Raw genomic sequence first — 27,452 nt, 5'->3', positions numbered from 1 at the left:
AATTTATAAATAAATATTATTAAATAATTATTACAACTACAAATAAGAATAACATTTCTGAAACATTAGAATAGCAAATGTATAAGGCATTTCCATTGTTTTGTTTTAGTACCATTGATTGATTTTTTTTTTCATTTTAATTTCAGTAAAAAATGTAATTGTTGTTTTGTCATCATTATTAGTTTTTGTTTTGTTTAAATGTCTGTCATTTTTTAGTTTTAGTTTCTAGTTCCTTAAGTTCCATGACGTATTCATAAAGAAAACAATCATCCCGTAAATATTCAAATAAAAATAAAACGTTAATAACAAAAATAGAAGTAAAATAAAAAAAGTCATTATTAATAATGTATACAAATAGCCTTGTGGACACTAGAAAATCAAGGAGAAAAGGACTTTATTCATTCTACCAACAGACTTTGGCAAATTAGCGATCTTCGCATTTGGAAATGCATTTTTCGGCAATGTCAGGGCTGAAACAAATAAATAGCACATTTTTTGTACATTTCTGGAATAAAGATACATAGTTTTTTCTAATTAAAACACATACAAGAATGACGTGAAATTAATGCCTCAGCTACTTAAACATGATTTTCTCCTTTTTAAATAAAGCTTTTCAGTTTCTTAAGTACCTTCAAACGCATGTTTTAGTTAAATAAATAGAATGATCTCCATTTTTAACATGCACAACTGATTTGTTTGGGAAAAGTATATATACACATGGTTCTAGCTTTCAATGACAGTACCTTACCATCTCACACACACACACACACACACACACACACACGCAAACACACACACACACACGCACACACACACGCACGCACACACGCACGCACACGCACACGCACGCACGCATGGCACGCACACACGCACGGCACGCACACACAGGCCGAGGAGACTGGAACACACTCACACTCACACACTAACATACTTACAAATGCAGATACACTATACATACGTATCACCCCTCTAAGCTTTTCTAAATTGTCTTTCAGAGGGCTAACCTATTAAAGTGATAAAAATGCAATGCTGAACATAATGAAAAAGAGGAAATTATGAGTCCGAACATCACATTTTAACATCTGAACAACACAAGATTTTTTTTCTCCATTTTTTTTTTAAACGTAACAATCACAAGGATATGGATTCATGCATTATGAGCTTTGTGTCTTGATCTTCTGCCTCTCCTGGCAGGAAATCATGAGTGGAGGCTTGATGCTTCAGTGACGTCAAACTGTACATCAATACTCTTTTTCAATGAGGATAAGGTGAAATGCTACTTCTGAGAAAGTCATGTACAAACAATCTACAAGTAACTAGAAAAAAAATCTCAGCCTCAGGCGCCTGGGCGTCCAGAGCTGGCACTTCACTGCAGAGAAATATGGACCGTAAGTCTTCAAGTTCACTTGTCTTTTCTGTTTTTGCCTGTTTGTCTATCTTAGATGTCCCGTCTTTAAGCTTTGTTGACGATTCCGTTGTATTTCCTTGATAGGTGGCCTCTGACTAGTGAGCTGCAGCGGGTGACCCACTCTTGCATTTCCTTGTCTGTTTAGGTTTTCATGAAGCAAAGTAGGAGCTCTGCATGGAATAGAGTCGGTCGATGGGGTTCCCCACTCTCGCTTGCATTGAGCCCGCCTCGGACGAGGCCAAGAAGCAGTCACTAAGGCTGGTCAACGAAGTGTCACTGTCAATGTCGTGGAATATCGAGTCATTTCCTGTGGCAAGAGGAAAGAGAAAACAGGTCAATGTTTATCTATATTAAAAAATGCAGAATAAAATCAGACATACAATGATCTGAAAACCTCTTCTATGATGATAATGTTAAATTTAATTATATTAATAATAATTATTATTAAATATATTAATGCGGTGCAACCAACTGTGCAGTACCTCATGAGCAAGTGATTTTATGAAGGAAAGGTTAGTTCAGGTTGTAAAATGTCATATGGTGTGACTTTCCAAAAACATTTGTATTATGAGTAAATATATATATATAGCCTTTATATTTTATTGTTTGGAAGGAGAATATATACACATGGTTCGAGCTTTTAATGACAGTACCTTACCATTGTGCGCGCACACACACACACACACACACGCACACACACACACACACACACACACACACACACACACACACACACACACACACACACACACACACACACACACACACACACACACACACACACACACACACACACACACACACACACACACACACACACACACACACACACACAAAATAATGAATAATAAATATTTTTCCAAAGTACATTTGAAAGAAGTAAATTTGAACTTCTTTGGAAAGTTAATGATCATAGACCCTTATATTAAAAGTGACTTTTCAAATAAACAACATTAAATTTATGACTGTTCAATTATGTATTTGTTATGGGATCCCACATTCCAGACAGTCGGATATTGCTAAACTGAATGGTGTCTCACTAACAACCGAGCTAATAGCAAATGTTTACTTCTGAGCTAATCTTCCCGCTCTATCATTTTCCTTGTGGGCACAGTTAGCTGTAATACGCTTTGCAGTACTTAATGACACCATTCCGCAAGACAGTGACAGGTTGATGGCCTATGGTTTTTTAATGAGCTGGCAATGTTGTCTGTCCCTGCTGTTCTCCCATAAAACCCAAGCTGGAGTGTGATGAGACCGGGGATTTGGGCCTTGCCATTCAGGAGAATGAATGACAAGACACTTGGGACCTGTTTTTAGGCTGGCTGTGACCGATGTCTCCAGATTTATGTGGCTAATGCTTGAAGTTAATGTCAATAATACAGAGAACAATTGTAGTTGTCCAGAAACCGCCTCACTCTGAGGAATTAATGTTTGCTTCCTACCCAAACGTTATACCAAATTATGACGAATAAGAATGTCACTGGTTTTGCTAGCAGACCCATGGATGCTTTCCCATGGTACAGTGATATAACTGCCCTGATAACATAATGAAATAAAAAAGCTTAATTAAAATGAATGAAAAATGTAATTATTGAAAAGAAAACTTAGATAGTTTAACATAATCTTTAAAAAAAAAAAAAACTTCTGCGTCGGACCTACGGGTAGCCTCTATGCTATAGACTACACGTTGGTTTTTATTTATACTGCTGTGTCGTTGTCCGTGTTAACACGCAATTACACATGCAGAGGGAGCGTGTGAAACCCGAGGGAGGGGTTCTAGGTGACCAATCACAGCGCTTGCGTCCGCGTAGAATTGATGCGTTGTTAAATTTTTGGAGAGGTGCACGTCAGGGAACACCGAAGGGTATGCGCTCTACACACAGCCTACGATGTAGCTACGGCGTGAGTTCGACACAGAAGTAGAAATTGGGCTTAACATGCAAAAATAGAGATAAAAAAGTAAAAAATTAAGTGATATCTTAGAGAGGACGCTTGCAGTCCCCCAAAAGCCTATGCTAAATTGCATTTTTTTTTCTCAAACATTTCTGATAATTTAAAGTTTTTATGAAGGAACCTGAACGTTCAGGTTTTAAAATGTCATGGGGTTCAATTCTCACACAACATAATGGCATTTATGAATGAATAATTGATGCTATTTGTTTTTTGACAAATGCGCATGTGGCTAGCTGGCTTTCTATGGTTTTGCACATTTTGTTGTTTTGCTAGCAGACCCATGCTTTCCCATGGTACTTTAAGCGTCAGTCATCATGGTTAACCATTGTTGTTTTTACATGCCGCACCACAGATCATCGTTCTGCTCTTTACCAAACATCCAATAGACAGTGTCACACAGCATAACAGACTGCACCATTAATCCCTACGAGACCCAGCGCGAATAAACCGAACGGGTAGCTCTGGGAACATCGGATGGGGCGAGTATGGTTTTGAAACATGCTGAATTCATTTGGAAGGAATACTTCAAAATAAAGGGGTGTGCTTGCGTAATCTCATGAGGAAAGAAGGGTGGTGTGGTCGCATTCTGTGAACCTTGTGGTCCAAACACATGCCCCAGCTTCAGGGAGCAAACATGACAGAGCTCACGGGTTGATGCTCACCATATGGGTTCATGTGGTCACCGGGCATTTGAGGAGGGGTGAGGCCCTGCTGGAAGGGATCGGTGCTGTAACCGTTCTCCATGGCAACCATCTGTTGCTGGGCTGGAGCCAATGGTGTGTAGGAGTTCATCATTCCCTCCATCCGATTGGACATCACCTCTGGAGGGGGAGAAAAGAAGACATTGATCAGCCCTTGCGACATTCTCACGGTAGAGATGACTGACATCATCTCTGCAAACTGGAGGCCGTAGTTAGTTTAACAACTGTACATAATGCAAAACTTAATGCTTCGTTTTGTAAGCATTGTACTTTTTGTGGATTGGGTTTCTCCAAAAATCAAGGCTGGGTCTGGTATCTGGCCTCGAAATCAAGTTGAATTTCATGAAAACCAACAAACAAGAAACACTCTCGTTCTGTAGCGGGAGAAGACGCTGTGACACCAGCCCTATAGGGCAGTTCTCTATGAGTCACACACACAATGCCGAGGGTTAGGAATGACTCTTGTGGCTTCCAGTCTGGAGCCCACCATCTCAGCCCTCTGCTTTTGAGTGGTGAGCTCTCGCAAGAAAGATGTCTGCAATTCATTTCTACAGGCTTCCACAAGTTTCCATTACATCTTCTACTCTGATGCAAAGACATCTGATGTTGAGTTTCACCACACTGACACTTACACGCTAACCCATAATCCAGGACTTTTCTGAGTATAATAAAAATAAAAGTGTAGATACCATGATGCTTTTTTTGGGGGGGCCCTGTGAAAACTACTTCAGCTTATAAATATTAAAATTGTCCACCAAATCAAACGTGGTCCAACCAACATGCAGGGGATAAACAAAACAAAACTATGTCAAAACTAGGAAATTATGTCATAGAGAAGAGCCCTGCAGACTCTCATGACTGTGTCAATAAAGTCAATACGTCTCTTAAAGTCCCCCTGTGGTGAAAACCAAGTTTTTAATGTTGTTTATGTCTATGTGGTGTTTTTAATATGCTTTAAGCAAACCATGTGCAGTAAACAGCGTTGCTGAGTATTTTGTCCTTAAAACTGCAGTGATATAAAGAAAGTCTCAAAAACGCAGTTTGAAATCGCCGGTATTTCCTACATCACAAACCTTGTAACCAATCACGCCAAAGTTTGGCATTAGCTTATCATTACCTGCTGTGAAGCAGGGAGTCTCAAGAGAAGCTAGATTATCCCGGTATATTTATGTTGAGATGAAAAATCGGGTACATTTAGTAATATAGCAGGTGAATTACGTATATGATGTATATTACTATGTTATGATGAACTATATGCCTTTTTTCCACTGACATCCTAAGTTGTTCAAAGCGTTTCTAAGAATGCTGATTTTTTTTAGACGGTGGCTCTTTGACTCTGAGATGGCGAACGGGAACATGGTTTGTGTAACATTAGCGACACATTATTATCTGTTTGATAACGCAGTCAAGCAAAAGGCTAATCATAATAATTACCATTATGTGTCCGACGCTGCAGAGAGCGATATATAAAACACATTACCATTCCGATACATCGACTTGTAGAAGAACCATCCACAAAAGTAAATCAATGAGCTTTTATTTTTAATGTAAGACTTTTTAAATCTGATTCCCCCCCCCCCCCCCCCTTTTCTTTCTGCCTGTGACCTACATAAAGTTGTAAGATGTCAAGAAATCTTATAAATGCCCCTGAACCACAAAATGACGGAGCAAAGTCTTTTCTAGAATGTTTTCACACCAATCACTGGCCCCACAGCTGAAGCTATTGGAAAGCTGACACTTATAACCAAGACAGATAGGATTTACGATAACACATATAACGATGTATTAACCGTGGGGCTCCATCAGATGACATATTCCAGCCCAATTCCATGATTCATGACATCATGGCCTCGCTTTGGTATTTCCCAAAGGGGAGTCTGACTTCACAAGACTTCTCAGTATCTCAGACCACCAGAATAGTTCATCTACACCTAGCTGTCTCTCTCGAGCGTCCCCATCACCCTATCATTTTCTTTCGTTTCTCTGAGAAAAGATCTCTATTGGTTCATGAGGGTAGGGTTCATGACCAAAGATGGATCACTATCTGACTTGAATTATCCCATTAAATGTGACACAGCCAAAGACCACAAAAGTGCTGAAGCAAACGCAGAGAAACTAGTGTCAATGTGATGACTTTACACTTCTGATGTTTCGGCAGTGATCTTTTTGCTCTACACAGCAGAGTCAAAGCTCCATAAATGAATGCATCGTGAGAATAGTCCAACATCGGTCTATAAAATAAAAGTATTATTGCTTGTGGTTTATCACTGAAGATGATTCAATGACCGTCTGGATTATGGCTTTGCAGGGGAGCAGGCACAAGGGAGCCTGTTCAGCAATAAAATGTCAATATAAACCCTCAGTTTTACAGAAAATTAAGACAGGAAGACAAGCTCTTATCTCAAAGAACAAAACTCATGTTTATATGTCTCTTTATGGATCTAAAATGTAAATAAAATGTGTTAACAGGTATAAGCAATATTATTAGGCACATACATTCAGTAGCATTAACATGTTTGATTATTAAAATGTAGTCTTCCTAAGTACACCAACAAAAATGGATATAAAATGTAAACAGACTTTGTGCAAACATTAAATTAAAGGTCTTAAATGTATTAAGCAATGTTATTAGCCATAAACCTACAGTCAAGTTGGCTTTAAATGTTTTGATTATTACAATTTAAGCCTTAAGTACAATAAGGTGTATGTTTTATCCAACACAGCCATAAGAGGGAAATGTGTTCTCTGTATTCAAACTTTATCTCTAAAATAAAACTGCATTATGATGATTTGCACAGTCTCTAAAGAGAAACGGAGAAAGAGCGAAGAAATAAATATGACTGATGGAGGAATGGACTCCACTGCCTTACAACAAATATTTGTACAGGAATTAAGACTCTTGAGCTGTAGAGGAAACATTTGTCCTCCTCCGTAGAGCTTGGAATAATATTCTTCACGTTTTCCATTTTCCAGACAGTCTCATCCAAACTCATCTGTTACAGAAGCCCAGTTGGATAGTCACAGCAACATATTAACTGTCGAAAAGACACTACTTTGCGGATTAGATCTTTAACACTCGAAAATGAAAAATTAGCCTAGTTGCATTGCTGAAAAATGGTATTAATACATGGAATGTTGCCAAGCATGATCAGCAACTTAAAAACATGAAGGCCGTGAACTCCATGAGTGTGAAGATCACAGACGCACAGTGGCTCATCCTTTGCGCCCGGCTGCATGGCAACTTGAGACGGCCGCTTTTACTGAAACTAGGATGCTGGGTCACTTCCAGCAGAGGAGGGAACGGGAAAGTGGAGGCAACTTCAATGCGCTTATGCTGTAAATTAATTCACCCACCTCCACACTTCCTCCCACACACAAGGGTTGCACTCGTTTTTCGACCTAATCTACAGCGACCAGTGGTCAGCGCCCGTGTCGCTCGCCCTGTTTTTTTATGGAGGGTGGACACAACTCAACACTGCAAGGGATGATGTGGAAGGAGGTCAGATGGGATACCTCACTTTCTACGCTTGGATATTCTTTCAAACATTGAATTTTGACCAGTTACAAATAGATGGAGTAAAATTTTACAGTTAAAATTCTACACGTTCTTTTATTTAATGCTTTGGCTAATCTGATTTCCAGATGCATTCAAAACATTTCCCCACACAATTACAAAAACGCAACAAAACGTCTGTAGATCGGAGATAAAAGCTATTTATGTTTGTTGAGTTTCAACAAATCATCTTAAAGTTGTATTTCGGACCGATCTGGTTGCCTTCGGGTTCATATTAGGACATTTTACCTTGGCCCAGCCTTTGGGAGTTCTGCTGCTCCTGTTGCTGCTGCTGTCTCCGCGCCAACTTCTTCATCTGAAAAAATAACGATAAAAGCACAATCAGAAAACTTCGCGACTCCCCAGACCAACTCTCGACTATCTAAAGAGAGATGCTCCTTGTTGTTCACCTCTGCTTGAACTACGCCAAGCTTGATCTGGCTGCATTATATTATCCGCAGCCTTTTGAAGATAAAATCAGTGCTCTGAGGTGGGTTTCAGACGCTAACGTAAGAGCAGGATGGATGTGAATACATCTCTCTCGAACTCTTGGGGAGTTTTTTGTGGAATGCGTCGAGAGGTTAAGCTTCAGGCAGATAGCGACTGAGATTTGCTGTCTCGAGCCTCACTCGCTCTTTCCCTTTTGGCAGCGGTTGCGAGGACTTAGTGCGTTGTTGGAGGATTACTTGCAAATTGTTGTGTTATCTGGTCCTTGGATGTACATTATCAGGTTTGTGCGGGTAATACTGGATGATTAATAAGGTAGTCACCTTAGCTCTTTGGTTCTGGAACCACACTTGAACCACGCGCACGCTCAGGCCTGTTTCCGCAGCCAGCGTCTCTCTTACCTGAATCACACACACACAATATTTAGTGAAGAGTCAGTGTATTATATATGGAAACACATTTCAGAGTCTTTAAAAACATAACTCAGAATTTTTTTTCACTATTGAGACTTTATCTCAAACAATGTGACTGTACATCTCACTGCATATCTTGCAATTGCATCATTTCTGGTTAGTGCAACTTGACCTTACAATTGTAACTTCATATCTAACAATAGCATCTTGATATTTCACAATTGCTATATTTCTTGTTAATTTTACTATTTATTGCAATGTGACTTGACATCTCACAATTGCAACTTCATTCATCGCAATTGTGACTCTTTTAAGGTTACTATATATTACAATTATTACGTTAATTAAAACTCTTAACTGACACTATTTCATGCAATTGCGACTATATTGCAACTGCATATCTTGTAATTGCAACTTTTTCTCGTAAGTGTTACTTCATATCCTACAATTGCAATTGTATTTCACATAATGAAATTTTGACTAACTTAATGTGACTACATGTTACAGTGTGACCCTATATCATAACTACGACTAAAACATTTTAACTTCATTGTTATTAAAACGTGATTGTGACTATCACAACTGCAACTTTATATCTTACAATGAGACTATTTCCTATTTTAAACTTTATCTCATAATTTTCTGTTTTATTTTATCTGAGTCAGAAATGACTTCCATAGAAAGAGAAAGTGATATCTAGAGGAACTCACCTTCCGGCAGGGTTTGGAAGACACCTCAAACGATGCCTTGAATGCGCGTCTCTGCTGCGTGGTGAGGATGGTGCGTGGTCGCTTGGGTCTTCTTGGGTCTTTCCCATCATCTCCCTTCCCAGTGCCTCCTGAGCCCTTTTCCGGCTTGATATCCAGTTCCTCATCTTCGCTTTTCTCTGGAAGGAAATCCATCATTCAGAAGAATCAGTATTTACTTTTAAAACTCTGCAACTTTTTGACAACCTACTGATAAATAGAAGTTTTTGTTCTTTTCAATTTTCGGAGATTCAGTCACAGTGCATCCATAATGAAAGGAGACACATGTGGTTTTAATACTTTTGTTATCAATTTATTAGTGCACGAGTGGGCCACATCCACTGCAAGACTGCAACTCTGACTGTGAAGTATGTGAATTTGTCATTGGACTGGACATGGTGTCATTTAAAATTAATAGCGCGCAGCTTTGGCTGTATTACACTATATAAATCTTTGATAAGAATCCAACACACAGCGGATACAACGTTTTGGGGGAAGGTATGAACGTGGAGTACTTATGGGAAATGAGGTCTAATATCCAGGGGAAGTGAAACATATAGCAAAACCACAAATTCAAACAGTGCACATGCTCACAGAACATAGGGCAAAAAGAGTCAAATCAAACTATACAAGCACAATTTAAGCTCACAGATCCAATAAATTCAATTTGATATCTCGCCTCATATCACAAAATGTACACTGCCTGTTCATATGAACTAATCAAAGTGTCTCAATTAGTCTTAGGTGATCCTCGGGCGGGTTAATCAAGCCTGTGTCGTGGTAATCTCTCTCAGTAGGTCCAGCTAATGTGCCATATTCACAAAATGGCTCCTGGCTTTCATACTGTAATTATTATAGTCAAACGGGGGATTGGCTTTATTGTTCAGTGGGTGGAGGTTTCATCCAATAAGCCACATCAGCTTGTGTTTTATTGAATAATAATAGTAATTAAAAAAAAAGGTGCCAAACTCCATAACGTGGCCCAGTTCAAAAGTTAAAAACCCAAATGGGCACGTTCCCAGCGTGACTGTTTTTCGAGATTAAGGGCTTCTGCAATTTGGCACCAGTGGCTTTTGTGGCATCAGCAGTGAACATCTCTGGCGATTAGGCCTGCAAATGGTTTGGCCTTTTTAAGTAATCAGCGGGAGATACAAACATGATGGGCCGATTTGGTCCTCTCTCGCATCTGTTTCTGATCTCTTTTTCTGTCAGCAGTGTGGTGTGCTGCAAACCAAATTAATTCCTTGCCATTGTGTTCAGGTCAACTTAAAACCCAAACACACACACATACAAAAAAATCTAAAATTCTAACATTATAAATGAAGAATAGAAAAGAGACAAACACAGGCTTGGTAAAGCATCTGGCAAATTTCTCTGCGTTTAAGAGAGTTTGCTGCGTGCTTGCGCACGTTTAAATGAGATCCACATGGGGATGTTAAAAGTGAGGCTTGGTGAGATGCATCATTACGGTGAAGTGAGGGAAAGGGCATCCGATAAGGAGTGAGGGGATGTTGGTGAGCAGGGCCTGAAATCCCTCTTGTCACTCAGAGATTCAAGCTCATCTTTTTCCAGCAATTTAACTTGCCAACATCAGACAGCACAGTGTGACTTCTCTCTGTCAGAACTGCTCTTTCTCCACTTATAGCTGTTTAAAGAGGCCATATTCTACACTTTTTCTTCTACACTTTCTTTTTCTTCTGTGGAATGTTTTTATTGCCCATACAATGAAAGTCAATTGAAAAAAAGTCAGTTGTCTTGAACCCCATTGGCCTCAAACATTCTTCAGATTATCATCTTCCGTATTTGCAGAAGAAAGAAAGTCTTCGGATGAGAATGAGAATGACATCTCCCCTAATAATAATGTTTATGAATACATTGACATCATGGTCTATGGTGTATAGAATAGCCTTTATTTATACCTGAATCTGAGTCATCTGGACTGACGGAGCCGAGCAGGTCTTTCTCTCTCTCATAGTCGCTCTTGCACAGCAGCTGTCCGTCCTTCAGGACAAACTCATCCCCTTTCCGTAGCTGTCGGTCACACACACAGCAGCAGAAGCAGTTGAGGTGGTACACGCACTCCAGCGCCCGCATCACAAACTCTGTGGGGGCGATCTTCTCCAGACACCCGTTGCATTTGGTCGCAAATAACCTGAGAAAGTGACAAAGAGAAGAAACATTTATAAAAGCTAAAAAACTTATCGATATTTTAGGTTGGTAAGATTTTTAAAATGCTTTTGAAAGAAGTATCTTATGCTCATCAAAGCTGCATTAATTTGCTTACAGTAAAAATACAGTACAAAGAAATATTGTGAAATATTTTGTACTACAAATACCTGTTGGCCATTTCAAAATGATAAAATGTAATCAATTCTTGTGATGGCAAAGCTGAATTTTGAGCAGTTATTACTATAATACTCCAGTCTTCAGTGTCACACTGTCAGAAATCATGCTAATATGTGAATTGGGTGAAGAAACATTTCCTATTATTATGATCAATATTGAAAACAGAATATTTTTTTTCGTAGAAAGTAGGATACGTTTATTTTTTTACCCCAAATTATTTGATGACAGCGTTTGTTTGAATTTAAATGATAGATAAATTACAATAAGGTTTCATTTGTTAACATTAGTTAACTTCATTAGTTAATATTAATTTCAGCATTTACTAATACATGTATCTGTTAACATTAGTTAAAGCACTGTGATCTAACATGAACATTCATATTTTATTAACTAACGTTAACAAATATAAATATATGGTGTAGGAATATATTGTTCATAGTTAGTTCATGTTAACTAATGTTAATAAAATGATACCTTATTGTAAAGTGTTATCAAAATAGAACTTCATAAATTTCTTAACTGTCAATTTTGATCTATTTAGTTACTTTATTGTGTCATTGTTACAATGTAATTATATATTTAAGTAATGAGTAATATTAATTAACAACATGTCCTTACTTTAGGGTTAGGGTAGGATTAGGATTTGGTTGAGGGTTAGTTGCATGTAATTACAGTATGCATAATTTACAGTTATTACAATGGTAAGTACATAGACTTCAGATGCAAAAGCCTCTAAGCGCCATCTGAAGTTTTCTTCTAAAATGAGCATTTTTATCAAGCTTGTATATTGAAGTAATTTCACTTTAATGACAATTAATAGGTAGTTTTCATTGCCATTAAAGTGAAATAACTGAACATAAACATACAATCTTGATAAAAATTATCATTCTAGAAGAAAATTTCAGACGGCACTTAGAGGCTTTTGCATCTGAAGTCTTCATATAGTGACATATGTAACAAGGACACTGTAAAATAAAGTGTTACCAAGTATTTTTTAATAATTACAATTTTTTTTAAATCTCACTGACAACCTTTGGGAGTAATCTACCTGTACATGTAGCAAACAAACAAATAAACATATATTTAGACTACTTTTATGGTGAAAAAATAACCACATACAGGTTTGAAACGACATGACGTGGCGCAAGTAAATGATGACTTTTAACTTTTAGGTGACTAGAGATTTAAAATATAGCGTAAGAGTGAAGAGTCAGAAGGCATCACAGCACTGTGAATGTCTTTACATATGCTTGTCCATCATAGTTTGGTGATTAGGGGGGCAGGGTGCATGAGGCTGAGCCCCTGAGCGATCTGCTTTGACACTGGCTCATCTGTTAATGCAGCCTGCATAACCCCTCAACGCTTCAGCAGAACCCAATGGGAGGAAATACGGGATCACCTCTCGACCCAACGCACCAGCAAACCTCAATCAGCGGCGTGGGCCCTCAGCTCCACTGGCTTTACCCCACTCACTGCAGTGATTAGACAGGCTCCACCGCCACTCGCACAATGATACTCAAACGGGAAGTTATTTCTTAGAGAAGATGGCTTAAAAAGTGTTTGCATTTTATTTCACGAGATATCGCCTAGTAATCAAACAGCAACCGTATTGATCTGAGAAAAAAAATAAAACATACAATCAATCGTATGCAAATTTACACTATATCGTGTTGTGAACCTGCATCTTCATCTCCTGTCAGATATACTCTAAAATCATACGCCGTGCCACAATACACGTCTGTTTACATAACAGACCGCGGCCGCCCCCGCAGCCTTCATTTCCTCCTAAGGGTGTCGATAAAATCATTTTGCTTTCATTACAGGCAGAGATATTGCCATCTCGCTCTCATCTTCCGAGGTTCAGCGGGAGCCCACCTCTACAGGAAGCGGGTGTGTGTGACAGTGTCCAGCCCATAAAAGCTGATTTATTAGCCTTGGTTCTTTTGTTTGATCTGGCTGGTAGGACAGCTGCCCCGGCGCTTGTGCGTATCTCTGCGTTTCATCTGTGGCATTGTTCATCGGGGAGGGAGAGACAGGGAGAATGCCCATCATCATATTCTGTGGATGGTGGACAGGGTTGGTTGACAGTGATGAATATGTGTTAATATGAGTCCAGATGAATATGTGTAAATATGGTGGGTTTTGTGATGGTAATTTCATTGTGAGATGGTGATGGGGGACTGATAATGACAGCCCGCTGGACACACGACCAGCTGCATCGCCGTTTGTTGGAGTTTGTATAGCTGGGTACTTTTTTTTTGCCGCGACTCTTGTTGTGCACGTCAAAGTTTCTACGGGCGTCCTTTGAGCTGTCACGAGAATAAACCGACGTAGCATATAGTAGAAATGCCTTGTCATTTATGGAGCTGCATCATTATTAGTGCTGGAAAAATAACTGTCCAAATGCTCATTGGAGGATACTGTAGGTTTTATGTACTTATGCTGATTATTTCATATTGATTATTTCAGTTTCTGTTAAACTTTTCAAATTGGTGTCCACTAGATTAAATGAAAACATAAAAAAAAAGAAAAAAATATGTATTTACATTACAGATTTAGATACTACATACTGTCGTTAAGTTAGTGACTATTTTCCAAATTTTGGAAATTACATTACAATAGAAATGTGTATAATTTTTACCACCAAAAATGGGTCTTTATACATCAACATATACAGCTGCCATGAGATTTTAGGGGGGTCATCATATTTAGGGGTTTTTGGCATTAAAAAGTTTAACAACCTCTGTTTTTTTTGGAGTATAACTATATGGAGCAGGCTGTACATAAGCTTATAATCTTTTATTTATTGTTGGACAATAAGAAGATTAGAAGATTTTGATTTGCCAGTGGAAAACTATTAATCCTAACTAAACTGTTGGCATGTCGACAATTCTCTTGTGCTCATAGGATATTCGTCTACCTGGCTCCGTTTCTCCAATCTGAGCGAATGAAGCAAATGAATATTTCTAAGGAATACACCTTCATCATTGTGTGTTTAAACACAGCCTGATCTGTTGTGGTTACTCCCTATTGTTCAAGCAATTATGTCCATACAGATTTCATTAATCACATGAAAATATTTTTGTTTCGCCCCCGCAACAAATCAAGTATTGAGCAAGTATTGAAGATTAGCATGGTTGTCATTTTTGGCATGAAGACCACAGCACTGTGATATGATCTTCTAAAACATCTGTAAAGAACATTAAAAAAAGATGAGTGGGTAACAATAACAAGATGATTTTGCATATTCCATCATATTTATGGAATCTCTGCTATCTAAACACATCCAAACACACACGACTTTCATATTAACCGATGGCTGACAGAGTATTTTGACTAGATTAACCAGTTATATGCCAGATCTGTCAAACAAGTCAAACAGAATAATGAATCTGTCATGACTCAGTCCCAATCAAATGTTTATTCAACAATGTGAATCCGTGTCAAAGATTCCAGGGTGATAAAGGCCGGAAAGCACAGGAAATGAACCCTATTGAGCAGTGGTGACACTTTCTAGTTTCGCCTGCTCACCTCGACGCCGCCCCGCTCTCAGGATCCTTCTCATCCAAATGAAAACATTCCCTTTCATCCGCCTCTTTTCTTCTCACCTCCTTTTCCCCCACCCGTCCTAATCTTGTAAGCCATTATTTTTCTATTTCCCCTCTCTGTCACTTTGCATTATTTTTGCTGCTGTAATTCCCATTTGTTCCTTCTGGAATCTTCCTGTCCTGGCTTTGTCCCGGCATCTAATCCGGACTTTTTGGCTGTCGTCAGCCCCCCTGACCCGTTCCCCATTCTCAGCGGGACCTCTGATGGAATAGCCACGCATGACGCCCCTGCTATAGCAACCACACCTCCGCAGGAAGGCGACGGCTAACTTTTCGGATGGGCAGAGAAAGCCTTTCACAAGCTGGCAGCAGAAGTAAATCCTTCTTGGAGGAACAAGGGGAATTAGCAGGGAGCAGTGGAGTAGGGATTTAACCCTACCCCTTTTTTTTCCTTTTGAAAGGCACAGTCACTTCAACTCCCACTGATCGCCACAATCAAACAGGGCAGAGGAGGGGGTAAAAGAAAAAGAGAGAGAGGGGGTGAAAGAGAGCAGCCCAGTGAATGACACAAGCACTGGATTGTGGAGGAGCCCCTAATCCCACTTTAATACCTTTCCAAGTTCAGCGCCGAAAGAATGCGCTTTAAAACAACACCGCAGTGTGAGCAGGCGAAGGCCAACCAGGTTGAGGGGGGGTGCTTTCAATCCCCCGTAACATTACCTGATTAGCCTGGGCGAGCAACGGAGTATGGCTGCGGAGGGGAATACCAGACCGGACAGATAGGACGGGCATACAAGGATGCTACGCGTCCTCTGGAGGGGATTTCTGTCCATGTGGTCTGAGATGAAAGCACTAGAGACTAGAATACTACAGTTGAGACACATCTGGGCCTTTTTAAACGATCTGCCTCTACAAACTCAATAAGAAAAAAGTACTACCATCGGACACAAAACACAAGATCGTGTTTGTCTGTAGGGCTACAGATCTCACCTTTCCTACTCATGGTCTTGAGGAACAAAACGATTCTGAAGAGTCGTTTACATTATGTATTAGCGGACACTACTGCTCAGTTCCAAAATCGAATTAACTGCTTATTAAGACTGTTAATATGTCTTATAAAATACCTCAATAATAATACTTTTGTATAGCACCTTCTAACAAATCAATTTGAGATCAATCAGGAGTCGAATCACCAGTGCAGAGCGCTAGTTGCTGCCTATGAGCACATCAGTTTTCATTCTATAGGAAGGCATGTTAGGCAATAGACAGCAAGGCGGCTGACTAGGTTGATGAGAGTGAATGTGTGTATGATGAATCATAAAGGTGAAATTACAGTCCCAAGACTATGTCAAGTCTATTGAGTTATTCATTCGAATTACAACGAAAAAAGACTTTTCTTCTTTGGAGGGGGAGGGGGAGACTTTAAAGTCCTTTAGACACACAATTTGTTTGTCTTGAGGATGTCCGCTCCCCACCAAACACCTGAGCGCACAGATTAGCAGATAAGACCCTCACATTTGGATCAACAGGCACAATTCATGCAGCGCGGTGCCAATATTGATTCAGACCCTCCCAGACCAAGACCCCACAAGTCAAATCAGAGATAATCCACACAGATGACTTTGGGAAAGATCATTATGTGCTTCCAGACTCTCATACTTCAGTGTAGTCGCTGGTTGATCATGGATTAGGACTGTGTGTTCAGCCAGAAGAAATGTCCACCATTGGAATCTCAGCGCAACAGGTGCTCTATCACCAGAAATCACAATAAAGTGAACTAAATTTATATATACAGTCAAACCAAAACTTATTCAGACACCTTCAACATTTCTCACATTATCAGTTTATTCGCTATAGTTTAGAAAATTGTAATACAATATGACAAGAACTCAGTTGATATTTCACTGGTTTTGGCCATCCACTGTCTCACAAATGAATTAGGTTGAATAGCTGTCAGTTGTCACAATTCTCACAAGTACAGAATTAAATAATACCAATTTAGGTCAACCAATTACCAAGCAATGCTTAATTTCTGTGGTGTAAAAAGGTCGCATTAGCAATTAAAGAGAAAACATTTAAGCAAAACATGTTCAGGTCAAAGTGTCTGAATAATTTTTTGTCCCAAATTAAAAAAAAAAATACTGATAGTCCACTGTGTGAAGAATTTTTGGCCATAATGTCACAGTTTACTTTATTTTGCTATCCTCACTTACATAAATATATATATAAAATCAATTAAAATTATTATGGGTGTGCTTATAGCATGTGCTTATTGGGACGCAGGTTCGAATCTGGCTTGCGTTAAGTGCCGACCTCATTCCCCTGTTAAAGGCAAAGTACCCCCAAAATACTGCATACTGATCTTTACATTCCCTGTTTTCTGGCATGATATTTTCCCTGCAGGCTTTCTGCGTCTTGCACGGACAGAGCGTTTGACAGCTCATCAGAGGAAGAAATTTCTGTGAGAAGAAAAAAAGAAAACGAAACAGGCCCAGAGTCTAGGGCTAGGCCCTCATCTTCCAATTCCTCACAGAGCGGTTGCCGTCGGAGTACGCATATTCTCTTTGAACAGCTTATGAGCAACTTAAAGTGTGACAACATCTTAAAGCTTTCACCACATGTTGCCAATGATTTCCCGACCACTAAAGACCTTTCCCTCAATGCCTCTAACTCGCTGATAAGGATCACATACCCAGAGGAGATTAAAGATGAGTCTAGAGAAGGGAGAGAGGTGTGGGGGAGTGTGCGACTCGATAATCGTCGTACATTTAGCAACACATGCTCTCATCCCCACCTATCCTGTTGTCTGTGCTGAACATGCAGGGAACGAGAAAAAAATGAGAAGCCTGTAACGATTTCGGAAAGGATTCTTGTGTCACCACATTTCCATCAAAGACTCTGTCTAACAGCTGTAAACAATCACTTTGAAGACAGTGAGTCCCCCCCAGGCTTCTTCAACCGAGCCCCCCAGGCCTGCGATGTGTTCTGGTCGTGTCAATCATGAAGACACAACCGCTGAGGTGTTGGAGAAGGGGCCGGTTGAAGGAGACTTGTCAGACTCTGCATCAGGGAGCTACCTGGTTACAGGCTATATGGCTTTCATGAGCTTTTTATTTTTTTTATGTTATCTTATGTGGCAGATCCCAGGCTATTTTTTCTCCTGGATACCAACACAGAAAGAGAGAGAGACAAACAAAAAGAGTAAAAGAGAGCAATTTAGGGCAGCTTCGCAGTTACAGATGCAATTTGAAATCATTTTTGGATGCTAAAAATCCTTTGGGAAAGATTATTCTCATTCTGTATCTTGTATTTTTGAAAATTTAAGAAATATATATAGGTGAAGCAATGTTGTGAAACATTTTATTGACTGTTTTTGTGTCTCATTCTGCTACACACACACACACACACACACACACACACACACACACACACACACACACACACACACACACACACACACACACACACACACACACACACACACACACACACACACACACACACACACACACACACACACACACACACACACACACACACACACACACACACACACTCACTCTCTGGGAAATGTAGTGTTCTTTCATCCAAAATTGAAATATGATCAAATATATACACTAACTACAAACATCTATAGATGGTCTTTCAGACATCCGTGCATCCATTTACCTACACAGTCTATCTATCCATCCATCCATCCATCCATCCATCCATCCATCCATCCATCCATCCATCCATCCATCCATCCATCCATCCATCCATCCATCCATCCATCCATCCATCTATCTATCTATCTATCTATCTATCTATCTATCTATCTATCTATCTATCTATCTATCTATCTATCTATCTATCTATCTGCACATTTTTGCATTTAATAATCTAAAAGACCATAACATTAAAATACATTTATATTACTTAAGTAAATATGAGCACACAAAATGCAGCATGTGAAACACAGTACAACTCCAAGCCAAAACCATGACTTGGTTGTGAACGACCATCATAGATAAAGTTTCTAATGGTTTAGAGTGCCATAAAATCATTGCTCTTTAATATTCTTTAAGAATAACTGCAACACTTTTACCAATTCGGGGGGAGAGATTAAACGCAATTGATCATAATTCAAGTCCTTAAACTTTAAACACAGACTAAAAAATGCTGTTTCATTAGACAAATACCATAATCATTAAAGTAAAACTTCTCTTTAATAATCCACGAGGAAATGGGCCTCTATTACTGCTTAGTATCAGCGTTTCTTTTCGGCGTGGAGAGATTACAGTGTGAACTAATGAAGGCAAATAAAGAGTGTCTTCTCGATACTCCCCTGGGCAAGCTCAAGTCAACGCTAAGAGCTGCTTAATCACCTCCCTCTCTATACTAAATTAGCATAGTAATGGGCTTTAAATTGAGGCTCTTTGTTTTTTAATTAAACTCCCAGCAGGTAAAAGTAAAACACATTAGACAAGAATGTGCACCTTCATTACTGGCCCAGAGGTGTTTTCCTCCATCAAACAATCTTTGGGCCCTCTCTCTCTCTCTTGAAGAACACTGTGGGAAGATCTCAGAAGACACGTTTCATCTCTCATTTTGTCCCCTGCACGTTTAAAATATCTATCAAATTAGAAGCAAACCGTTTTTGAAGCTTGTGGGGTGTTGATGATATGCCTTGTGGCTAACAAATGGCTCGTAAGCCGCTGGATGAGTCACCATATCGGCAAAGAACGTTCTGTGATCATCTACCTCGTCGTGATGGATAAGCGGATTTGTCTAGACAGGTTCTCCTTTGGTCTATGACACCATTGTCTTATGCATCTAAGAATGCTGGGAGGTTTTTAGCGCAGGTAGGTGGCTGGCTGGCTGCAGGGATTGTTATTCACATTTGTTTTGCAACAGCTGATTTATTACCCCTCAGAACTCAACACCTGAATTGTATGCCATACAAATGAGCTCACATGAATTCCCACAATCATGAATCTGCCATTTAAGACTATTGAAACGATCAATGAGGTTCACGAAACATCTAATCACTGCAATCAATGTGAAAAAGATAAACATCGATGTCGCTTTACGATTTCCAAAATCAGCTTTACGGCGATCAGCATTATCATCATACACATTACACTGGAAACTCTCATTATATAACATCTTTCATGACCAATCTCTGTTTTGAGTGTGCTTTAGATCCAAAAACCCATGTGATGTGTTTGAGGACTTCAATGAAATTAGTGCCTCAGGGTTCTGTCCTATACTCTTTTGGAAAGTGCCATGTAAAATTTTCTCTTTCTGTTCACAGAAACACGTTTCGTGCGGCTCCTGTTATACATCTGACAGAATAATATCCCACGCATGACTGAAACTGCTTTATTGATCTGACAAACTGAGCGGTATCACACAACACCAGGAGATATATTCAAATATACGGCACATTTTCTACCTGGTTGAGCGGTTAAATTATTCTCATGCGCGATCATCAAAAATGTCCATGAGTAATGTTATGCTTTCTGCTCCGATGAACTGAAAGACGAAGAAACTTGAGGGGTCATTCGCAAGGGTGAGAGGCACGGCTGAGGGAGAGTATCAGTGTCAAAACATGTCTACACGCTTACCTCAATGCCTCTCAGCGAAACACAGGGCCAAGTGCAACATTCACAGGCCGAGTTAACACAACTCAAGCTGTCTTAACATATTTTTGTCAGAAAAATGGTGCAGAAAAGTCCATCTATTGCTCCATCTATAAATTCCTGTAGACACAGTAGCTCTGTTTCAAGACCTAGAGAGCCACCTTGTTGCCTATATAGGCAGCTGCCTTCTAAGGTGGCATCAAACACGGAATGGAATATATTACAATAATAGTAATTTTCACACAATATAAACTATGTAAAAAGTGGAAAATAATGATCAAAAACATACATTTACACAGAAACTGCCGCCTATACTTCTTCCTGGAACAGCTTTTACTTTTATCATGCTTTAAATGCTGTCTAACTATAAGCACTAGGCAGCATATAGGTTTCAAGTGGCACGCTATTCAAAGAAAGAAGAAATCTGACCACATAGTTCAGTATTCGCATGATAATATATCGTTCAAAAGTTTCGGGTCAGTAAGCATTTTTAATGTTTTATCTCTATGCTCACCATGGCTGCAATTATTTGATAAAAAATATAGTAAAACTGTAATATTGTGAAATGTTATTACAATTTAAAAGCACTGCTTTTAAATTTTAATAGACTTTTAAATGTAATTTATTTCTGTGATGGCAAAGCTGAATTTTCAGCATCATCACGTCTTCAGTGTCACATGATCCTTCAGAAATCATAATAATATGCTGATTTGGTGCTGATTTTTTTTATTTGATGAAAAGAAAGTTCAAAAGAACAGTATTTATTTGAAATAATCTTTAGCAACTTTAAAAATGTACAATACAATACAATACAAAATGTCTTTACTGTTACCTTTAATATGGAAGCTTGTTTCCGCTATGGAATTAAACACATTTTAATTGAGTTATTTTTTTTTATCTTATAATTCTGACTGGTTTGCAATTGCAAGTTTATGTAAAAAAAATTATTTCAGTTCCAATTTATATTTCACAACTCTGAGAAAAAAGTCAGAATTATAATAATTCTAATTTATAAATGATTTTAAACTATAATTCTAAAGAAGTTGTAAAATTTAAAATAACTTAATTGTGAGATATAATGCCCGAATTGTGAGATATGAACTTGCAATTGAGGGGGGAAAAGACAAACAGTCGCAATTACCCTTTAAACCTATTTATTTCATGGCAGAAACAAGCTTCCAAACATTTCATGTGTTCTTGCTAAATAAAGTATTCATTGAAAAAAATCTGAGAGAAGGATGAGTGTGGAAAGATGGCCACACTGATATGAAAAGGATATGTGAGCGTTGGAGGTTGAGTACACAGCTAAGTCAGGGCATCAGGCAGACAGGTACACAATGTGTGTTTGGACAGCTGTAGATCTCAAGTGAGCATGCTCAATGCAGAACCACATCTCCTGTGTACAAACAGACAGCGCTGCTTCTCACAAAACATGAAAGAAAAGAGGGATTGAGTGGGCGCGAGCACGAGGAAACTTATGCAAGAACTGACCAATCTGAGTCAGATTTACAATAAGTTAAATAGTCAAAAGAGTTTTAAGACTTTGTGATTACAATATAAGATGATCAAACAGCTTTCATATCCTTTCTTGAAAGTAAAGAAAGATTAAACAAGCCTAAGGTTGTTAACCTGTCTATTTTGATGGTTTTAGAGGGACACCTGGTTACTGGTCTTAAAGGGATAGTTCACCCAAAAATTTTAATTAGCCCAAGATTTACTCACCCTCAAATCATAGGTGTATATGACATTCTTCTTCCAGAGGAATACAATCGGAGTTATACAAAAAAAAAGTCCTAGCTCTTCCAAGCTTTATAATGGCAGTGAATGTCCGTGTCTGTTTTGAAGTCCATAAAGGTGCATCTATCCATCATAAAAGTGCTCCGCATGTCTCCGGGGCGTTAATAAAGGCCTTCTGAAGTGGAGGGATGCGTTTGTGTAAGAAAAATATCCATATTTAAAACTTTATAAAGTAAAATAACTAGCTTCCGGCCAAACCAACATCTAAAGAGTAACGAAAGTCTAAAGCGCAACTTCTGTGAGTAATGTGATGTATGGCTGATATGTACGTTACGCCTTGGCGTACTATGCTACTTCCGACGTCACAAGTTGTGTAAGTTGTGCTTTAGGCATAATGTCCGTTTGGCCGGAAGCTACAATTTTACTTTATAACGTGATACATATTAATATTTTTCTTACTTTATTAACCCCCCGGAGCAGTGTGGATCACTTTTATGATGGATATGATGGGGCACTTTTATGAATGTCAAAACAGAAACAGCCATTCACTGCCATTATAAGAGACAGGACATATAACTTCGATTGTATTCGTCTGAAAGAAGAATGTCATATACACCTAGGATGACTTGAGGGTGAGTAAATCATGGGCTAATTTTCATTTTTGGGTGAACTATCCCTTTAAATGGTATAAGCTGGTCTCCTAACCCAACATAGCTGATGTTTAGCTAACTTATCTGGCTGGATTCCCAGCCTGGACATCTAAAAATGTGCTCCTGTAAAACCCATCAATACAGAGCAACCTAATGAGAATGGCTAAAGGCTGAGAGACCATCCTAAACAACTTATGACCAGCAGACCAGCTTTTAAGAGGTCTCTTTCAGCATGGAAAAGAAGAGATTCATAGATATAAAGATCAGTGAATTTCCCCCCTTTTAGCATCTCCCAAACCCTTTGTCATTGTGCTACAGCGTGTTCCCTTGTAAAGGAGGCAGAAGGGCGTGAGTTACGGGCAGAGCTCTGCAGACTGCTCTGCTTCTCATCACAGTGTTCTGCTCTGTAACTCTAGCCTGCAGTAATGCTCATCTCCTCTCTGGCCCCGTTGGAGACCTGACATCTTTACAGCACATGCACTGCAAATGAGAGAGCATCTGAGAGAGAGAGAAAGGGGGGAAGCGAGGACTCTTGATTCAACTCTATATTTGAAAAAGTATACGGGTTAAAAAAAAGCACTCAATGAGGGGAAAAAATGGAAGGAACAAAAGAAAAATGACAGAGGAAAGAGATTTTGTAAAGCAAACAGACAAAGGACTCCCTGTAAAGTTTTCTGTACCTATTTAATAATGCTAATAACTCAGTGGTTCACCCTTCCAAGCCACTTTAAATGAGGTCTAACAGGCCTTCTTGCTGTGCAGGCCACTGCAGACAATCTGCTTTAGTGGGACTAATAACTCTCAGATGGTATAACGTATGCTATGAGCCATAACTTCCTATAGATAGCCTATAATGAAAGGAATATTGGTCAGACCAAATCCTCGGCATTAGCGCCCGTCCCTGGTGGATGCCTTTAGATGAGGAGCATGGACAATGATTGACCACCACATGACACTTACAGACTTGGACAAAAGGTTGAATTATTATTAAAAGTATGAATAATAATATTATTAAATATTATATAATCAAAAATCTAATTGGAATATATATATAGTAAAAGGTTTGGAAACATTATTATTTTTAATGTTTTTGAAAGAAGTCTTATGCTCACCAAGCCTGCATTTATTTGATCAAAAATACAGAATAATCAGTAATATTGTTAAATACAGTACTACAATTTAAAATAATGGTTTTCTATTGTAACATACTTTAAAATATAATTTATTTCTGTAACGAAAATCTGAATTTTCATTAGCCACTACTCCTGTCTTAAGTGTCACATGATCCTTAAAAAATCCTAAATATACTTATTTTTCAGCAAGGATGTGTTAAATTAATAAAAAGTTATCAATGTGGCAATGTGACTATTTTTTTTTCCAATGTGATTTTATATATGTCCATCTAATATTATTTCTATATTTGTAGTTAACTAAACTTAAACTACATTAAATTAAATATATGAATATATAAATAAATATATTATACATAAACATACATTTAAATGCATCCAAAACATCTAACAAAAATGCATTCTGGCATTCATATGTTCTATAAAAATGTATCATGAGGCATATCAAAGTACCACTTTATATCAGCAATGGCATGGTGCACAGATCTGAAATACTGATCTAGCATACTGTTCCCATCCGTTCCAGAGACGCACTTGAGAAGGAAAACAAAGAGCGGAATTCTTCAGCGCTGAAGTGGTTAAAAAGCAACATTTGGAGTAGAGGGCTTCATAATTACTATTGACCCTGGAGGGCCTTCTTCTGAGAAATAAAACAAACAGTAATATAAGGTGTTCTGAAGCGAGGGGCTCTGCAAATATGCAAAGGCAGGATTCGGTGGAGAACGTCACGCGTTGGCTCCTTTTCAGGGCAGCCTAATCTGTGGGCCTACACAATATTAAGATGGCTTTGGAGCCACTTGTGACCCAGCTGTTCACTAATGAAAAATTCCTTAGCTCCATACAGAGGCTGGAGAAGCTTGTCTGCTAACTCGCCCCAGCCCCCTACTCTTCCATGGAGAACCATGCCCTGTCCATCTTGAGGAGTTTACCCGGAATGAATAAATAGTGGATTACCAAAAGCAGAGTCTGGAAAGATGCTTGTACGCGTATGTGTGTCCTCCCCTCCCTTCTCTCCGACCCCCTAACTCCCCAAAAAAAGTGAAAAAGAAGGAGTGTTTACCTTGGTTTTAATTAGCAGGAATGACCCTGTCATTATTTGGATGCTAGCATGCTGAGGTGGGGGGTCTGTTTACGCGACAGAGACTTAGTTTAAGCTGGAAATCAAGAGAATGCGTGGTGACAAGGGCTTAGTCGACGTGGAGATGAACCCGGACTCGTTTGTTTGCTCTGTCACTTATTTCTTTATTCCTATAGATTCCTTCTCCTGTTTCAAATGGGGGAAATTCTCCACACCCACTAAGTCAACTGTGACTGTGAAAAAGAATATCACTGTTTTATTTCGTTATTATGCCCACTTTTTAATTAAAAACACTTTCAATTGGTAAACTGGTCATGCTGATGGAATATTATCCACTGTTTTAATGAAGACATAGTTCACAGAAAAACAAAACAAAAAAAAGTTATCTTCATGTTCCCACCTTCATATCACTTGAAACCTGTATGACATTCATTCATAAAAAAGTTGACTGTCTTTGTCAAGTCAAAGGTTTTCCGACCCTATTTACTATCATTATATGCACGAAAACACTTCTTGAAATGTACAGAAAGAAGAAAGAAAGTTATGTTTGGAAGCATGTGACGGTAAGTAAATTACAACAGAATTTTCATTTTTGGGTGAAACACTGAAATCACAGTTTCTTCTGTGATTTAAGATTGCACTTATCCAATGTGACAAGGAAAAATCATTGGCTTATCTTCAGTTTTGTCTTTTACAACTGACATTCAATAGGAATAATACCATCTTAATGTACCTGTAATATTACATGTGCTTTTACAATCTTGTATAGGACTGTAAGGAAAAAGAATAAAAAGAGAAATAATATGTGACCGTAAAAGTCAATTTAGTCCCTCTTCCCTATTCTTCAACTCTATAATGACACTTAGCGAGATATATTTCAGCGGACTTGACAAGAGCATTCCAAACTTGTGTACCCCCTTCCCTCGCTGTCTTGTCACTGTCTGGCTGAGATGTGGCGAATGCACATTTAATAGACCTGTTTAAAGTCGGTAGCTAGCTGTGAAACGGCAGGCTCTGCAGAGTTATAAAGTCAACAGCTGCTCTCTTGACCCCATGAAAAGCTGCTGAAGAGGCCCATGTCAGTTCACGGGGCAGTGGAAGAGATAGGAGCCGCGGAGGAACGCACGATTTACTGACAGATCGCCACTGGACGATTTTGTAAGGATAATCTCTATTGTGTTCTGTAGGTGCACTAGCAAGGTTTTTAAGGTTTTATTCATTTTGTCATATAGCACTGCTAACTAAAGTGCTTAAACTAGTCTGACCTAGTTTGCTGGTTTTAAACAAGTCAAGATTACCCTGTTCAACTGCTCAAATCAGTCTAATCTGGTTTGCTAGTTTGAGATTATAAGGTGACATATTAAAAATTAAAAACACTTTAAATTGGTAATCTGGCCATGCACATGGAATATTATCCACTGTTTTAAAGACATAGTTCACAGAAAAAAGTCACATCAAAAAATAAAATTAATAAATTATTTTGTGATTCATTTAATTAATACTTTTATTCAGCAAGGACACATTCAATTAATTTGATCAAAAGTGATGGTAAAGACATTACAATTTACAAAAGATTTACATTCCAAATAAATTATGTTCTCATGAACTTTCTTAAATCAAATAATCTTGAAATGTTTCCTGAGCACCAAATTAGCATATTAACATGATTTCCAGAGGACCGATTGACACTGAAGACTAGAGAAGTTATGCTGAAAATTCTTTACTATCACAATGTAAATATTATCTGTTTTTTTTCATGATTTGTTATTGCAACTTTTTTTCTTTTGTCAAATCAACTAATTAATGTGGTTCAGATAACTAAATATTTCTATTTATTAAACCAATCGTATCAACTCAAATGTTTTATTTCAATGAACTCAAACTTTTAAAGGCAACCAGGTTACTTTCTCTTTTAAGTTAAACCAACAAATATTTTTTTACAGCGATTAATTACATTTTAAAATATATAGTAAACAGTTCATTTAATTTGTGACAATATTTCAAGTCTGGGAAACCAGCTAAAACATCTTAAACCAAGTTATTTCAGAATGGTTGTTGTATTGTGGCCGTTTAGGTTCGGGTTGGTTAGCAGATCATTACTGTCACATTCAAATT

The 27,452-nt window shown here is 38.5% G+C and overlaps 1 protein-coding gene across 2 annotated transcripts in view; it reads right to left on the bottom strand.

Moving 5' to 3' along the window:
* Positions 1 to 377: 377 nt before the first annotated feature.
* Positions 378 to 27,452, bottom strand: part of lmx1bb (LIM homeobox transcription factor 1, beta b) — an 82,492-nt gene continuing 55,417 nt past the window's right edge. For both annotated transcript variants that reach the window (XM_079638726.1, XM_079638725.1), the window contains 6 exons: positions 11,144 to 11,376; positions 9,189 to 9,364; positions 8,389 to 8,466; positions 7,868 to 7,934; positions 4,027 to 4,185; positions 378 to 1,715 (listed from right to left, as the gene is read on the bottom strand). In XM_079638726.1, coding sequence (XP_079494852.1) covers positions 1,558 to 1,715; positions 4,027 to 4,185; positions 7,868 to 7,934; positions 8,389 to 8,466; positions 9,189 to 9,364; positions 11,144 to 11,376 — 871 coding nt within the window. In that variant the 3' untranslated portion in view covers positions 378 to 1,557. The remainder of the gene's footprint in view (positions 1,716 to 4,026; positions 4,186 to 7,867; positions 7,935 to 8,388; positions 8,467 to 9,188; positions 9,365 to 11,143; positions 11,377 to 27,452) is intronic.

The sequence above is a fragment of the Phoxinus phoxinus genome (assembly GCF_949152265.1).
Source record: "Phoxinus phoxinus genome assembly, chromosome: 15".
Taxonomy (NCBI): Eukaryota; Metazoa; Chordata; class Actinopteri; order Cypriniformes; family Leuciscidae; genus Phoxinus; species Phoxinus phoxinus.
Note: the sequence above shows the minus strand (reverse complement) of the source record. Positions and strands in the feature narration are given on the sequence as shown.